Consider the following 18107-nt stretch of genomic DNA (forward strand, 5'->3'; position numbering starts at 1 on the left):
CTGCCAAAATTCCTCTAACACCATTCACTCTTCCAGAAATTTGGACGTTTTCTCTTCCATTGATGACATTACCCATTCTCTTTGTTATCCTTTAATTATATATGTATTCCTATACAAATACACTGAGGTTACACCCTCTTGGACCAATGCTCAATTCATTCTTCTAGAATAGCTACATGCTTCCTAAAGAATAAAATTTCTCTAATTGTGGAAGGTGTGGAAGTCTGGAAAAAAAAGTAATTGATAAGAAAATTAATTAACTTGGAGTAGGAAGTAAGAAAGATACATGGGAATGATTTGCTAAAATAATAATAGTTTACTGAAAAAAAAATTAACTCAACCTATAATGTTGGTTAAGTACTAAGAATACTTCTTCTGGACGACATTAATGGTCCCAGGGCTGGAGTGTATAGTGAGGAGCTGACCAATTTGGAATTATCATCTCCAGATAGGAAGCATTTCACACTTTTGCTGAAGGCAAGTCATAGACAGTTCTCTTCACTCAATGCAGTGCAGATATTATGTGACTCATAAATCTAGAAAATCCAGTTCTCTTCTTTCACTTCATTTCCACTCATCCACCATTTTAATTGAAATTGTGTTCTCTAGTAGAGGACCAATAAGACACAGCCATTTGTTTTCACTTTTATGAGCATTCAAAAGGTTAAATACATGTGCAGTACTGATAAAGGTGCTTTTTGAAGTTGATCAAGAAGGGCTGGATTGCCTGTAATTTCCTGAAGACAAGGAAAAAAACAGAAGGTCAAGAGACTATCCCTACATGACTTCAGTCTATACTCTTACCATGATTCCTATTAAACTCTCTTCCATGTGCTTCTGTCACTTCCCTCAGCCTCCACCTGTGACCCTGGTAGTGTAGTCACTAAAAAGTACTCAGTGTGATCTTTGTAAAATCCAAACTAGCATATGCATTTCTTTCCAAAAGCATTCAGAGGATCATTCAGGATAAAAAATTTTTAAATATTTACCATGTGATCACTAAGGCCCATGTCATCAGGATTCTCACCTTTTTTTCTGAATTAATTTATGCCATTTTCCCCACTCTCATTTTCCTCCTGTCCACTACCTTCTTGCAGTTTTTTAAATACAGTAAGCACATTTCTGCCTCAAGACATTCGTACTTGCTGTTCCCTGTGCTGGAACACTTGCCTTGCATGGAACCTCAAGGTTCACTCCCCCACTCTGTCCATTCTTTATTTTGATTTCATCATTTCAACACCTTAGAGAAGGCTTGCCTGAAAAATCTATCTATAGCAGAATAACACCTATCTTTTTGTGTCTCTTTAGCCTCCATTATTTTTCTTCTTAGCTCTTATCACTCTCTGATATATGATACATGTACTTGTTTGTGTATTTACAGGCTGTCTCCACTCACTAGAGTGTGAGCTCTTTGAAAACAAGGACTCCATTTGTTTGGTTCACTGGTATGTGATAGCCATCTGGAACACAGCAAGTGCATAATAAATATTAGTTAAATAATTCAATCCCCAAATGTGGTTCTATTGGATTAATTAGGCATTGAAACTTTTGATGAAGTATCTATGCAATTATGTAATCAGGGTGACAGAAACCAGGGGTAGGAGATGGTATAGGTAAATAATTAAAGAAGTGATACAAACTTTAATAAAAAATATAATTTTAATTACATTCCTGAGAGGAAGATTAATATGTGCCTATAATATAGTATGATATAAAGCTGTTATGAATGAGAAAAGTAATTGTTGGGTGAACAATTATTTGATGAATCCATTCTAAGATATTATGACCAAAAAAAATTTGTGTTAACATAGGTGCTTGAAAGAGTTTCTGAGCAGTAATTGAGGCTTGGAGAGCAGACAATGAGCATTCTGTGATCTACACTGTGAGAATAGTCAGAGATCTGGAGTGTGCATCAACACAAACTTGACAGTCCAGGATATATTTTACACTGTCTGGTGATGGTAGTTCAATGTCAGGATGTGATACGTGTGCTCCAAGGACCAAAGTCCTGCTTTCTCCACAGTTAGCACCTCTGTTTTCTGTCTTTGCAGGAACTGAATCAGTGTTTGGTAACTATGGTGTTGGTGGTGTTGGTGGTGGTGGTGGTGTGTGTGTATAACTGAGAAAGAGACAGTGATAATGGAAACAGGAGTTTATTTCCATTTTAATAATTGCTACCCTGAATCCTTCATGTTTATTACTCCCTTTCTTGGTTTGGCTTACCCCCCTGATTAACTGATTGACTGTAGAGATGTGGGGGGGGATCCAGATGCATATAAGTAAAAAATAGCAACTGATCACCAAACCATACCAAGAAGGAATACTAATCAGACCGCCTAAGCATTTGGGGTTCATTGGTCATTGGACTTCACCACCAGTGTTACTCTCCCATTTATTTCCCCTGCCAACAACAATCTTGATACTTACTATTTTCAATTGCCAGGAAACAGGTAGAAATATCTTGTCATGGATAGTCGTTCAATGGTGGGCATCTGAGCTTTAACATGTGGTTTTTCAAATGATTGTTGTACCTAGAAACAAAAAATACTTCTTGTGTATTTTCAGAAAATAATTTTGCACTATGAGCCAGAAAATTCTGGGAGTGAAGGGTGCTCTGAGGGTTGATGGGACTAAGACCATGGATACTCTAACACTCTGTTGAAGTGTTACCACTGTTTACTTTACCTACAGGCAGTGACATCCTATGTCAGAATATGCTGTTTATCTCAAAACAGACATTGCATGCCTAATCCAAGGTCTTTTAAACTCCATTTCTGATCTACAGATCTGATGATCAATTGTCCCTTGGGGTCTGCACATGAGAACTGGGTGTCAAAGATCCTCTAACCTTCAACCTCCACCAAGGTTAACTCTTCATTTCAGTAATGCTCAAATCTCAGGATTTTGTCCTTAAGGCCTGAGCACTGAACCACTTTTACATCCCCACTACCAAGCTGACTTCTGAAGACTTCTGCTATGGACTATTCAGTCAGACCCTACTTACCCTATTTCCACTATTTCTAGTCTTTTCTAGGAATGCCCTTGAAAGTAGAGAGTCTAAATCCTATTCATCCAACAGGGCTCAATTTGCTAACCTTCTGTTTTCAGACACCCTGACTCATGTTATGACACAATCTCCTCCTGTTTAGTAAGGGTAATTTTTAAGTTTAAAAACTCTTTTTCCATAAGAGTGCCACTGTTTTCTATGGTTTTGAATTAAAAAAGAAAAACACACTTTTTCCAACATTCTTCATACCAATTTTCTTCTCCCTAGAAACTGGAGGGAACCTCCATTCATTCATTCATGCATTTATTCATTCAATGAATATGAATTTGTAGGTGCCAGAGTGTTTAAGTGTTGAGTAAATCCCTGCCTTCATGAAGCTTGTATTCGAGTGAGTAAATACAGGTAGAAAACAGACAAGTGAAGTGTATACTGAGTGGCTGGTGGTCAGAACTAGAGAGGAAAATAAATTAGGAAGGATAGTGAAATAAAGGGTGTTCTGAGTTGGGGAAGGAATACAAGTCTTCCCTTCTGGACCACTGCAAAGAATGTCTTCTTCTCCAATATTCTTTTCACCTGTATAGGTCTTTCCTTTAAGGATCCCATCACAATCTGTAATGGCACATATTTTCTGGCCTGCTTGTTTAGTACTCGTCTCTCTCACAAGAATGGAAGTTGTAGGCAACTCATGTCACACATGTCACACTTACCCCTGTGTCACCAGGACAGAACCCATTACCAAGCACAGAACCCAATACATATTTATTTAATAAATCAAGCAATGAAAATTCAAAATACTTTCTATTCTTGAATTTTAAGAACTTAAAACCCATCATATACAGGCTTATATTTAATATTAATTTGTTCTATGTTGATCTCCTGCCATGATACATTGTCTTGTTTCTCTAAATCAGATTTTAAACACCTGGGTGACAAGGTACCACTCTTTTGTTAGGCTGATAAAGTTCATCATTGTCACTTGAAAGATGGAAAGTAGTAACGTCTTCTTTAACAAATAAATGGTGAAAAAGAAAGCTTACCTTCCGAAATACTTCCTCTAGGTGAAAGCGCCATGAGTATTTTTGGAAGCACGTGATGAGCTGCGCGATGAAGAGAGACCCCTTTGTGATGTCTCTCCAGGATACATTGTCTGCAAAGAGAGGGAGTGGCGAGCCTTGGGCTGTGGCCTTCACTCATATTTTGTTTACATTTGATTATGTATTTATTTGGGAATTATCTTGACATATTTAAGGGAAGCACTTAAAACACTACATTAACTCATTTTCCACACAGAGGAAATAAAGAAACCGTAGAGGTTGAGCTAAATGGCAGTTCATCAGAGCTGCAGGATTGCATAGTGACTATTGTATTCTTGGGACTGCCTTTCTACTCTGTGCCTTACGTTCATTCAGGGGGCATTGAAAAGAGGCTTGAGAGGTCACTGGAATTGTCCTATTTCACAGAGGAAAGAGTAGCACCTGAAAAGGATTAAAGAATTTCCCCACGTTCACACAGTTGTTTACAGATTATATACCATGCTGTCAGTCATAATATAACAGACAAAACAGATGAACAGTCAGAGGAAACTCTGGGAGGGGAGGGATAACCTATGGCGTAGATGGTGCTGATGGTTTGACAACTATTACTCTACCTCCAAACTCATTAGGTTATATCTATTAACTATGGGCAGCTTTTTGTACAACATTATATCTCCATATGTGGTTTAAAAAAATATTTAAAATAAATTTTCAAATCGAAGACATTCAGATATAAGGCTTCTTAAGATGATTACCTGGAGCTCAAGGACTAAACACTGATGCCCCATTATTAGACTTAATAAGCCCCACAGTACCATTTTCTACCTTTAAAAGGGTGTCCACATTTCTGTAACAGCATGCAATGGGGCCATTGTAAATAGCATCAGATGAGAAATATGAAAAAAAGGGGCTTAACTTGAGAAAAAGAAGTCAGTCCTGGGACCCATAAGAAATCTACTCAAAATGTTAAATGGATTTAATAAAATATTAAACCAATCATTTTTTTTTTAATGGTGAAGGAATTTCCCTGTATAGGTTGTTTTAATGTTTGGTATAACTGACTCTAAAGTGCAACACTTATAATAAAAGTACATTTTTTAAAATGAGGGAAAAAAACATCTGTCTCCATAGAAGCAATAATATAAAATGTGAAATACATGGACAGCACTCAAAATTTGTCTCAGAGCAGACAGAGCCTATTTTGGATTTTCAGAATCATTCAGAGTAGCGCAGGTCTACAAATCCCTATCTTCAACTGAAAGACACATACGTGGGGTTGAGGAGCAGAAAGCAATGAAGTCCTTCTCCACATGGGTCTTGTAAACAGCATCCTCCTCCAGGTGCTCAGAAGGCTGTGAAGAGCTGTCTGCTGAGGTCACTGGAGAGTCACTGACCCACAATTCCCCACGATTTGCTGTGGAGACATCAACTGTCTACACACTCTGTGCTTCCTTCAGTGTGATTACCACAACTGCCCACCTCATTATTTTTAAATGTTTATTCTAGCCACATTTATACACACTCACATGCAATTCCTTCTCCCCCCAAACTTGGCCTCTCTGATCCATTGAGCAGTGTGCCAATTAAAAGTGACAGCAGCATGTCAGTAAATAGTGACCATGCCATAAAACTGGAAGATCCCATTTGCTAAAATGAGTAAAGGAATTAAAGGAATGAAGAACATTATGTTTACTAGGCTCCCCCCTTCACCAAGTCCCCCCCACATACCCCTTCACAGTCACTGTCCATCAGCGAAGTAAGATGCTGTAAAATCACTACTTGTCTTCTCTGTGTTGCACAGCCCTCCCCGTGCCCCCCACACACACTATACATACTTTTATTTAGGGATTCTGGTGATCTCCTTCACTACTTACCTTGGATTAAACTGAATAGAAATTTCTCAGCTGACAAGACAATTCTCATGATCACAGTTCCCTAGACGGAATTTCCTAAATATTTAATTTAGCTTGTTTCCATTGTTTCTGCTACAAACAAAGCGTAGATCACAATCCTCTGTGACCACCTTCACGACCTCTGGAGTTGTCCTCTCGGAACTCACCACCTCTGCAGGCCTGGACAATGATGACCTTGGGTTTGTCCTTTAGACTGAGGCAGTTGCGGTTGTTGAATATTCGGAAGACGGTGTCATAGGGCAGCACGTCTGGTTTGTCATCCCGATGCGTGGTGCCGCAGATTCCATCCAGGATGCCGTGAGACATGAGCACGAGAAAGGTGCTGTCCGAAGACCTGTGCTCTGGGCGGGTAGCGAATGCCTGCAGCACTGCTTCCATATCCTGGAAAAGACCCCAAACAGACTGGAATGGCACAGCATCAAAATGAATCCGACTTCCTATTTATCATGAGCAATGTGAGAAACATCTGTAATGCACCAGTCGCGACGCCTTCACAGGGTGGTTACCCATGACAGCTGTTTTATTTTTTCTTCTGTAACAGAGCAGAGGGCTCAGCTTTCTGCTCCTGCTGACATTATATAAACTGCCCTCTTGACACAATTTGCATTTGCTATTGTCACTTATCTATACTTTTGCCTTTCCATCTCTCTTTTTTCTTTTTACTTAATAAGAGCCTCTAGAAAGAAATATACTACTTTCCTTAACTCTCCCCACTGTACTTGGAATAAAACCAGACTTCTGACGTACATCTACTTCTCCCTCCTGCCATCCTCCTGCCCCAGGCTCTAGTCACGCTGGTCTTTCTGTGTTTCTCATGTGCCAGTTTCACATTCAGTTCGGACTTTCACACTTGGAGTTACCCCAAGCATTGCACTCCCATCTTCTGGAGCAATCTCGTTCTATCGCGTGCCAGCCCCTAGGCCATCTCCTTGGAGAGGCTGTTTGTGGCCGTCCCATCAACCATTATTACTCCCTGCTCACCAATGTCACCGCACGTTTCCTTGTCCTTTACTTTCCATGTATTTTTAACTTTCCTTTCACCCTTACAGAGACACACCAAATCTCTGAAATTTTCTGTTTTGCTTATAGTTTGATAACCCCCACCAAATGCACCTGGGTCAGTGTGAGCTGGGGAACTTCCCGGCTCACTTGCAGGTCTATGCCCAGTGCCAGGAGGAGCTGGGACAAAGTCTGGCTCACTATTTACATGATGGGTATACTCCTGCTAAACATTCATTACTCAAGAATTGTCTGGGGGCTGGGGGTGCTGAATCCCAATCATCTCATTTTGAAACTAAAAACTGTGTTGAGTACACATACCAGTCCCTTTTCATCCAGTTTTATGAAACTGAGGATATTTGGAGCAGAAAAGAGACACAGGTTTCACCTATCTAATACTTTCATGTAATAAATACACACACACACAATCAGACCCACACACACAGAGGTGGCAGCAGGTTGTTAAAGTTTTTGCCTGACATTATAAAGCTGACTTGCTGCTGGGAGAATGTGTGATATACGTGGGTGTTGGGAGTGCGGAGGGCCTTACCTTGGCGGTGAGGTTCTCTGCCACATGCACACTGTAGCCCAGGCCCTCAAGCAGCCCCTTCATCCCTGTGACATCAAGGTCAGCCCCATTCCTGAGAGAAAGATGGTCAAACTGGGTATTGCATATGATAAGAGCCAGACGAGTGCGATCCTGCTTCTCCTTGATTGGATAGATCTGCAGGAAACAGATACACGGTGAGTGTGACTTACCAAGATCACTTTTACACCCTCACCCACCAATCACTGTTCTTTGTTAAGCGCTCCGATAGGTACCCTCTCCCCTATCCTGTATGAGGAATCACTACCTTTCTCTCTTTTGTAATGAATGAAGTTCATAATAGAAATAAGTGTACACCAGAAAGGAAGTATTCTGTTTTCCAAGAGCCTAGAACAAGACCCAGTACATACCTGGGATGGTTACTCAAGAACTTGAGGAGGTTAGAGTAACTCCTATCCTCTTTCTCCTCTCTCTTTACCAACGTGTCAAAGCTTTCTTAGCATTCAAGATTCAGATCAAATTTCATAAAAACCAAGAGACATTTGCCTTTGGCTTAAGCCAAAAATGAATACATCAAAGATCCTTTGTCTTTGGTAACACTATTGCTTTGGTACTGTTGTTAATACATCTACATACAATGCTCTGCAGCCTTTAATTATATTTTTAAAATATGCTTCATGTCTAAGCTTTTCAACCAGAATGCACACAATTACTATTCAGCCATGTTATCTTACGCATATTTTGATTCTATGAGTACAGCTGAAATTGTCAAAACTATCATAGGGTTGAAAGATAATTGGAATCTGTGTGGGGCCACATAATTTCCACCCATAATTTTTCATAGATGCTTTGAGCTATCTGTGAATGATTACCACCATCCCTATTCTCCACCCTGCAATTAGTGCTTTAAAGTGAAAGCAATTGTTTGTCTTTCTCTATTTCATGTACAGAGCACAGCACCTCTCCAGCTCTTTCTTTATACAGTTTCAGGAACTCTTCATGAGGACAAAGCTTGAGAATATCTGTCGATTCTTTTAACTCATCTGGTCCAGTTGCCACATTTGCAGGAGCTGCAGTATATAACATATAATATAAATTATGATATCTGCCTCTGTGATCCAGTTATCACTTATGAATACTGACAGAGAAAGGAAATCATGGGAGGAGGTTTTTTAACATGTAGGAGTTACAGTTGAACCTAACCCCTAGTGTGTGGAGATAGATTATGACAGGGAAAGGAGGGAGAAATCTGTGTGTGTGTGTGTGTGTAGTAGAGAAAGCACATCTACTTAAAAATGCAATAGTAGATTCTGATAATTCTGAGGAAAACACCTCAGTGACTTGGGATCAAATGTATCCTTTCCAAATACAGCAAAAAACAGTTTGATTTTTCCAATGGTTTTACTCTAGGGTACTCACTCATCCGTATGGACTTTCTGTTGTCTCTGAGCAAGAGTATATCAAGTACATTAATTAGAGTGTTACCATTAGAAATACAACTGAGTCACGTGTACAATTTTAAGTTTCCTAGGCCCACATCAAAAAAACTAAAAAGAAAGAGATGAAATTAATTTTAATAATACATTTTATTTAGCATAATATATCCAAGATATTATCATTTCAATATGTGCTACGATCCACAACTCAGGCACTTAATTGTAACCTCAGCCTGAATTCGTAACCTTTCCAGAGGAGATGGGCTTCAGTGATTCCTCACCAAGTTGTGAAATCAACTATTTAAAGGAGAAGTTCTATGTAGCAACCAGAGTGCTACATCCAGAGTTGAAGGGACAGTTTTTACCAGAGATTCTAACAGACACTGGGTGCCCTTGCCTCGAAAGTGCTAAGCTACCAGCACTAAGTTTTCCAGGCAGGTTTTCAAATGCAAGGAAGTAACTCCCTGTTGGAAGACTTTGGTTCTGACTCATGCTGACCTAATTCCTAGAGAAATGTTGCCCAACCCTGCTTGGCCTCATTTGATAAGATTACACAAAAGACTGGGAAAGTCCAGCGCTCTCTCGGAAGAAGAGGGAAGAGGAATTCATAAACAGAAATTAGAAGAGAAGTTTACCAAGATCTAACACAGCAAGTTTTTTGTCCATAAAAGGAATAAACATTTATGTTCACTTATACGAACCAACTAAGAAACTCTAATTTTAGTTGAGAAAAGCAGTGCTATCCTGTAGAAATGTGTTACTTTTTATGCTTTATAGGTATTTTTTCCCTATTTCACTCATCTGTTTCTTTATACTTTATAGTTGTTTTGTTTTGTTTTTTTCCTATTTCACCCATTTGTTTTCATTAATTTATAAAAGTTTTTGGTAAGTGTTTTTCTTAAAAGTAGGCTAAAAACTTTAGCTCTGGAGTTGCACCAAATTTTAAGTCTTTAAAGATACCAAACTTTCTGAACATTTATTTGTATAGATTAAACAGTCACACATGTTGTCTCTTCCTATTCCAGAAGATTCTGCCAGCATGAAGACTTACAGGGTCCTGGAATATTTCCTAATCAAAAGGCATGTTTTCTCATCAAAACTGTCCTCTGTTTCCAGATTATTTACAGGTTTTGTGAACTCTCTAACTTAATAAATGTCACCTCTTAATGACTACTATGTGTCTATGCATAAATATAGTGTTTGAGATAAAATTGGGAATCAAACAGGATTTAAATCTCATATCCAATTGCAAAATTAAGAAAACAAGGCCTTTCATTACAAAATAATAAACATTATAGTCAATCTGCTGCCCAAAAGCAGCTCCTGTTAGCCTGGAAGTACAACAGAAAGAAATGAGAGAATTAGAAGTTTAGGTAAAAATTTTAGTATCTGAGTCCTGTTACCTAATAAAATACACAGGAAACCCCTTAAATTGATAGAAGAAGGAAGAGATAGGTGCAAGACAAAACAAAGCCATCTCCCTAGGCAGGTAGGAATTTGACCCCTTATCTCTCTGACAAGGTGACAGTGCTTGGCATATAGTAGGTTCATACTGGGATTTATTAAATCAAATGAATATTATTTTGGATTCTTCCGATTCCATTCCCTTAATGCTATGCTAGGAAGTGTCATGATTACATCCATGTCTAAAAGGCCTGGCCAGAGCCCTTAAGCACTCTCAGCTCGCTCAGCCCCAGGGCCTGCTGAGCCAGTGTGCTCCAGGTGTCCTGGGCTCCCTCTGAGGCTCCACGCACAGAGAGAGCCCAGGGAGCCACTGCACACGTCACAAGAGTCCATGAGGCTGCCTTCCACCTGCCATGGACTTGCTGGTGGGATAGGCTTAATGTTCACTGTGAGTCCTGGGGTTGCTAAGATTATTTTGAACTTCCCATTACTTCAATACTGATTCATATTTGCTGAATTATCTCTGAGTTTTTTTTAAAATCCACATTGCTTACATCCTACCTCAAATGTAAGAGAAAATAATAAACTGGCTGAAAGACCAGCTTAATTATTAATGAGGAAAATCTAGCGCACAGTCTTGAATAACTGTCAGAGTAGCATGTGCTTCCTGTTGGTGGGAGTGTCCTTTCTCCATAAAGAAGGACTTACTGAAAAAGCTTTGCGGTGTGAGGAAGCTACAATTTAAGTTGTATTTTGTTTATTATTCTTTCTTATTATTGATAGACTATATTCAGGGCTGGGATTTCAGGTTAAACCCAGCAAATTAAATCTGTCACTGGTGAATTTGGGTATGAGAATATTTATTTAGCCTTCTGGTAATATTTACAATTCAATCTATGTCAAAAAATTTGGAAGATTTTAATATATTGGACACTTTATAGGTGTTCTGATCACAGTTTGTAACTCACAGAAATGAGTTACCACTGGAAAGGTCTAAATATTAGTGGCCAAATAATAATTATAACTAATATTTATTGCATGCATGTTCCCTGTTTGTCTGTTCATCCTATATTTCTTATGTGCCTGACACTCTGCTAAGAGCAATTATTCATTGGTGAAGAAAACAGTTGTGATCTGCATTTAAAACTTCGGCAGATTATAGTCTAATCTAATGAGATAGAAAGGGGATAGAAGTGGAATAGATTTGACATAGGGGAAATCAAGTGTTTAATTTTATGTATGTTAGTTTTGTGAAGCCAGTGACGTATTGGAGTGGAAATGTTGAATATGCAGCAAGAGCTAACACATCTGGGCCTCAGAGGAGAACTCTGGATGAGAGCTAATGTTTATGAGTTGTCAGCGTATGCCTCCATGACATTACCAGCCTTACAGGCCAGGGCAGTTGCTAAAATTGTCCCCATTTCACAGAGTCTGAGACTGATGTCTAAGGAGATTAAAAAACTTGAAATGAGTCATATAATGTCCAAAGTAACAGACCTGTCTTCAGGTTCATGTATCTCTTTCTACAAAGTCTCTACAATTAGTGATTTCTATGAGTAACCTAAGGACAGGACTCAGCTTCTCAGCTGGTTGGAAATTGGATCTTCTCCAATAGTACAAGGTGGTTTCTAAAAGGACAAGGACAGTTTAGTGAAAATTATACATTAATGATAGATGGAAGTGGAGATTATAGAGGGTACTGGCAGGGGGTGGCTCTTGAAGCACATAGATTCTGGAAAGTTTGAAAGAACCATTGTAAATGGTTCTAGTTTACCTTTTACACTGATGGAGTTGTTGTCCTTATTAAGGAAGGTTTGGACGATGACTTTTTCTACTTGATGGCCTTTCTGTTGCATAGTGTCTGCAAAGACCCGGACCTTGTCTTTCAATTCAGCATCATAAAATTTGTCCTTTTCTTTTTCCGTCAAATTCAAGACATTTTTTTCCAACAAGCTGTACAAAATGCCAGTACAGAGTTCTTTCCCCAAAGATTCCAAATTCTTAAGGGGGTTTCTGTTGCGGTTGTCTCCTGTCAAAAATACAAACAGTCTTTCAACTGTGGGCACAGCTTAATAAGTTTTTGCCCTGTCTTTAGTGAGTGATTTGAAAGAACTTTGAAAATACCTTAGACAATTTCACCATTTCCCTCATAGCATACATCCTCTATCCTCTTTCAGTGTACCTGTAGAGTTATCTCAGGCCACCACATTCATATTAGGCTGTGTTTAATGATTCACTGTCACTTAAGACTTTTTTTTAGCTTCTCATGTCTCTTCTGAGACACTGGACCTGATATGAGCTTCTTAGTCATCCACTCATCTCATATTTTTCTTTCTCACAGTATTGATGATGATCCACTTGGATATATGCTCCAAGGGAAGTCCAGGATTTTGTCAAGACTGTAAATTCTTTCATAGGAACTTTTCTTCTGTTTTTAATTTCCTTGGTGAAAGCACCATGTCTTTGAATTCACATCTTTGCACCCACATCTCATTCCCACACTTTTTGCTTGAAATATTTAAAAACACTGGTATGTTTGCTGACTATATGAATTAATGAACAAATTAATGAATTAATTTAGAGTCTAGTACTTTAACATCTTATCTCAATAAAAAAGAATTCAGATTTGAAAATAATCTAATGACTAATATTTCAATATGGTTGATTAATTTAACACTAGGTTTATTTATTACTGTCTGGGATTATTAGAATTTTGATAGGGGAATACAAAAGTCAAAGTGATAAATACTGTATTTTAATGCCAAAGATATGATTTGAACAGGTAGTATATGGGAAAGCAGGATATCTCATCAATGCTCAGCTAATTCTATAAAGATAGTTATCCAATGTATCTTAGATGTAAAGATATATAGATGCAAACAACATTTCCTAGAGAAAATGTCCCAGGTCATTAAACAGTAGCCCAAGAACAGTAGCCCAAAAGCACCAGCCTTATTGTCCATTTATCTTGAACTTTCTTTTAAAAAATATTTATTGTGTAACTATTATAAACATGGAAATTACAAAACATGAATAAAAAGTTACTTAAATCAGTTAATAACACCTAACATCTGTTGTACACTTACCATATTTTTAAAAAGTTAGCAAGAATGTTTGATATCTTTATCTAAGGCAATGGTTACATGAGTGTACACAAATGTCATAATTTATCAAAATATACACTGAGGTTTGTGTATTTTATTGTATGTGCCTCATTATAAAATGTTTAAAGTCTTTTTTAAAAGTCGACACATTTCTAGAGGAAAAAAAAGACATCTAATAATTTAGTTGGTGAGTAATGTTTCCAGGAAATAACAAATATTTTAAAAAAAGATAAAGTAAAATGAAATAGAAACCTATATCAAGCAATGTAAATCATTAGCATTATCATCAGCAATGAGATCCAATGAGATAGTTAATATTTTCCCTATTTTATAAGTCATTTAAGTAAGATGTCCACATCACACAAATTAGGATCCATATTCTGTTCAAATACTGTATTTTGCAGTTAAACATGACACAGCTTCAATAATAATAGTATTAATTGAACCCCAGTTGGTGCCAAGTGTTTACTTGAATCTTCTCACCTAAATGTTAGAAACACTCCATGTAACAGTATATTAATTTTTAAATCTATTATATGGATAAGGAAACAAATACGGAGAAGTTAGTCAAGTAACTGACCCAAATCATGTGTATAGTAGACAGTGTATATAGTAAATGGTGGGGAAGGGATTCAAATGCAAGCATTCAGAAACCAGAGCCCTCATTCCTACATCATCAAACCCCATGACATGATGCTTGATGAAGAGTTACTTACAAGAGTGCTCAGCAACTCTGAGAAGACTGAGGACATTTCTGCAGGTGAGCTCATAGAGTCTTTTTTAGAAAAGGTGGCAGAAATACTAATTTTGCAACTTAGTTTGCAGATGTTACAATGAAGAGTTTTAAGACCTATAAACAGCACAGAGTTTAGTGTATGGAATATTTATTCTGCCTGAGCCCTGGGTTTCTATTTTATTTATTTGTGCCCTCAACAAGTAGAGTGTTGGTTGAATGAGTGATATGAGGAGAAATATGGTAAACAGACCAAAGAGATTTGGCTTTACATCCTCTTATAATCTGCACATACTCAGGGCTTCAATTATTAGCTTTAAATAATACAAAATATTCTTCCCAAACTTATGGACTCAGTCCAGAGGTGGATCTCCAAATTTAGACCCATATATCCATCTCTTCTCCATATCCCACAAACTTGTAACACTCAACTTTTTAATGGTGAACTGCTTATTTTTCATTTATCAGCTTCATTCCTTGTATTCATAAATGACATCCGACCACTTGGTGCACCCAATCAGTAAAATCTGGTGATATTGAAGCTTTTCTGCCTCTTTTATATCTCATTTTCCATCTCACTTCAAATTGTGTTAATTTTATTTGCTAAATATTTACACAATCTAACCACTTCTGTCATTTCTAATTACTCATTACTCCAGTTCAAGCTAACATCCCTCCTTTCTTAATTAGTCCAAGAATCTTATAAATCTATTCTGTCCCCTTCTGGTCTGTTCTTCACAATGAGGTAAAGTGTTCTACAAATCTAGATTTGATCATGAAACCTCTTCACTTAATCTAATCTAGATCTCCTCATTCAGCCTCATCTTCTGCTGTTGTTCTGCTCACCCTGCACATTAAATTTTAAATACTCTGCCTTTCTTTCCGTTTCTAGAAACCTCTTATTTAGGTATTTCAGTGTGTGTACCCCCCCTCCCGCATATGCCTTTCTGTCCCTCTTCTGCTCACTGATTATCCTTCAAGCCTCAGGTGCCACTTCCTGCAGGGAATTCTCCCTGATGCTCAAGACCAGACAGAGTGACAAGGATATGTGCTCCCAGGGCACTTTGCTTCCCCTAGACTAGCATTCTTTTCCTTGTAGCTGTTAATTAGTTGACAATGGCCAAACAAACTTGGCTTTTACATTTATGCAACCGCTTCACTTGTTTGTGTCTATGTCTTTCAGTTTCTCACATCCATTGTGTAAAACGATGCCTCGATCCCAGTCCCATGACCAGTGAAGCCATCATGCCCAGCCAAAAGGGCAGCCGTGAGTCTGAATTCAGCTCCCCGCTCCCAGCCACATACTCTATTATGGGTCATGATGAAGATAAGAAAACAACCAAACCTTACATTTAGGAGCTTAAATTAAACATTAAATGAGACACAAACCTGGGAAAGATTTTTGCCACAGGGAGAATCAAGGAAATAAAGAAATATAGCAAGGAAGTAAGAATAGGGTCAGTATACAATAATTTTTTTTAATAAAACTGAAATCATGTTTTATAGGGATTCATAGGGAAAAAAAGGATTAATATATTTTGTAAGGTAGGAAAACCTGTGTGAAAAAAATTCAGACTTTTTTAAAGAGCAATAGGGAGCTATTGTTTGTTTCTGGGTAAGAAAATTGCATTAATACTTAGAACGTGAGAACTGAAAGATAACTGATTTCTTTCCTAATAGTGCTATCTACAGGCAAATCTAGGTCAGCTACCTAAGATCTTTAACAATTTTAAGTGCTTGTAGTCTACTTAAGATTGGACAATTCAAAGTCAGGGAGAGGGAAATAATCTGAATTTTTTAAAAAATCTATTGAATATTCAGATTTGTTATAAGGTTTAGAAACTACCGATAGATAAACCCTTCCTTTTCAAATTTTCAAATGAGGAGATCGAAGCTCAAGATCTGATATAACATGTTTGAATACTGTATGTATAAACAGCTCGTGACTCCATTTCTTATGCTTTTTCAGCTTCAGTGTGTAAGAAATGTGACCTGAAAGCAGTATGCAAGATGGTTTGAGGGTTAAATCCTGGAGAGAGGGAGACCTGTTAAAAAGCTTGATAGCAATCCAAGAAATACTGCTCTAGACTAGTCAGAAAGAGGACTAGGAAGAAAAGCAGGGGCGGAGAGACCGGGGTTGGGGTGGAGGTGGGGGTGGGGGTGGGGATGGAGTCACTTTCAAAAGACCAGAGTATAATTCAATAAAGGAGATGGCAAAGGGGGCAGGAATTCAAAGGCACACTGATTTGATTCTGGGAGCCAGGTTTATGACCTGAATGACTAAATTGGAATCAAGAGGAAATGGAGATTTCGGAGTGCATTTAGAAGCTTCCAGAGCTGTCTCACACACTAGTACCTTACTCTGTTTGTCTTTACCTTCCCTTTGATTCCAGAAGCTGAAAGAAAGTAATTAACTTGCTCCCGGCTCTGAGATTCTGGAGCCCATACTTTCCTTTAGCGTCTCTAAAGCAGGGTCCTCCTAATCAAGTTTACAGAGCTAACAATAGGAAAATCTCAGTTTGCAGACTATTTATTAGCTGACTTCCCTTTTGTTATCTCTGCCTGTCACACAGCAATGAAGAAAGTGTTTTCTAAGGCATATATTCCTCACCCCTAGTCAGAAAAGAACCCCTACTCACCAGCCATAGGTAACAGCCTATCCCTTCCTGCTGCTTTGCAGAGAGCAATTGAATTGAATATGAAAGTTACAGGAAGATTTCCTCAGTGCAAGGGGGTGGAGACATTTAGTCACTGATTGGGAAACTGCTGCTCAGAACATCTGAGTTCACTGTGGGGAAGTCCTCTCTAGGCAGCCAGTGAGTTTCCCAGGCCTTGGGGAGGAAACATTTCTTCCGCTGGGAATTAAAAAATAAAATGGTAAAACATTGTCCTACAAGTTACTACCTGGGACACACTTTTCTCTCCTTTTCCTTTTCTGTCTTCATTGCCCCCATACCTCCTTCTCTCTGTCTTTCTTCTTCCCATCTCTTAGTATTTCTCCTCTGTTCTCCTAAAAATATAAATCATGAAGTAGTTAAAACTAGCAGTTCCCCTTTCATTTCCACATAAGAATTACCCAAATAGTTTCTGTGCTGATCATGGTGGTATCATACCCTCCCTGTCTCCCTGTCATCTTAATCATTCACGTAGATAAATTCTGAAGGAACCCTCTGCTTCACTCCCTTCATGCTTTTCTCACATTAATTTTTACTGATGGTGACTGTCCCCTCCCTTTTTGATATCCTCTGAGTAAACACTAATCATAGAAGCAGTCTCAACTACAGTAGAATGATCACATGATAGTACAAAAGAAATGTTCAGAAAAACATTTAGTGAAAGAAGAAAAAAAACACTCTGATATGCTCAACTTTGAAGGTCTTCATAAGGTCAGAAATCATCTTCACTTTTAATGGGTTAAGATTAGAAAAGGCTCATACTTTTAAGTGAAAGGGTAGTTCTTCCAGGCTGCCCTTAATCTAACCTTGCTAAGTGAAGGATTTCACCTCAAACTCATTACCACTGCACCACATAGAATATGATCTTGCACACCACACGCTCCACTGTTTTTACTAGGTGCCATGTATTATCTGTTAATTGTTTCATGTTCGTTAGCTACATTGTTTTCTCAATGAGAATGTAAGCTACTAGTTGCCTGAGGTTGAACCAAAATACTTTGTATCCCTGAAGTGCCTTAAAGGAGGATACAAGTATGTGATTCTGGTCATGGCTTTGTCAGTAGTGAACTCTGGGATTTTGGATTTGGGATTTTGGATAAGCTTTCTCTTCATTCTCCTACTGAGCTCCGGATTCTTTGATGCCAGGTATCTACTGTGATTTGCATCTGTATCCCTAAAGCAGAAATCCTAACAAATGGCTTCTAGAAAGAAAAGGATTGTGCTATCAGCCAGTTCAGCTCTTGTGGATCAAGCC

The 18107-nt window shown here is 38.3% G+C and overlaps 1 protein-coding gene across 1 annotated transcript; it reads right to left on the reverse strand.

Annotated features, from left to right (window-relative positions):
• Positions 1 to 293: 293 nt before the first annotated feature.
• LOC130678816 (caspase-13-like) lies at positions 294 to 16915 on the reverse strand. Its single transcript, XM_036902751.2, has 9 exons — positions 16817 to 16915; positions 12115 to 12369; positions 8461 to 8570; positions 7504 to 7677; positions 6101 to 6335; positions 5312 to 5455; positions 4045 to 4154; positions 2428 to 2531; positions 294 to 737 (listed from the first exon to the last, which is right to left on the reverse strand). Exons 1-8 carry the CDS (start codon positions 16821 to 16823, stop codon positions 2433 to 2435), a joined length of 1134 nt encoding a protein of 377 aa, XP_036758646.2. The 5' UTR covers positions 16824 to 16915; the 3' UTR covers positions 294 to 737; positions 2428 to 2432.
• Between the last annotated feature and the right edge of the window lie 1192 nt (positions 16916 to 18107).

Source organism: Manis pentadactyla, chromosome 13 (assembly GCF_030020395.1).
Source record: "Manis pentadactyla isolate mManPen7 chromosome 13, mManPen7.hap1, whole genome shotgun sequence".
Lineage (NCBI taxonomy): Eukaryota > Metazoa > Chordata > Mammalia > Pholidota > Manidae > Manis > Manis pentadactyla.

Bases quoted from the DNA above. Each gene is read 5' to 3' on its own strand.
- LOC130678816 (XM_036902751.2), bottom strand. The intron at 6,336-7,503 runs GTAAGGCCCTCC...GGTCTTTTCCAG, and splicing joins CAGAGAACCTCACCGCCAAG to GATATGGAAGCAGTGCTGCA. The intron at 5,456-6,100 runs GTGAGTTCCGAG...ATGTCTCCACAG, and splicing joins TGTCCAGGCCTGCAGAGGTG to CAAATCGTGGGGAATTGTGG.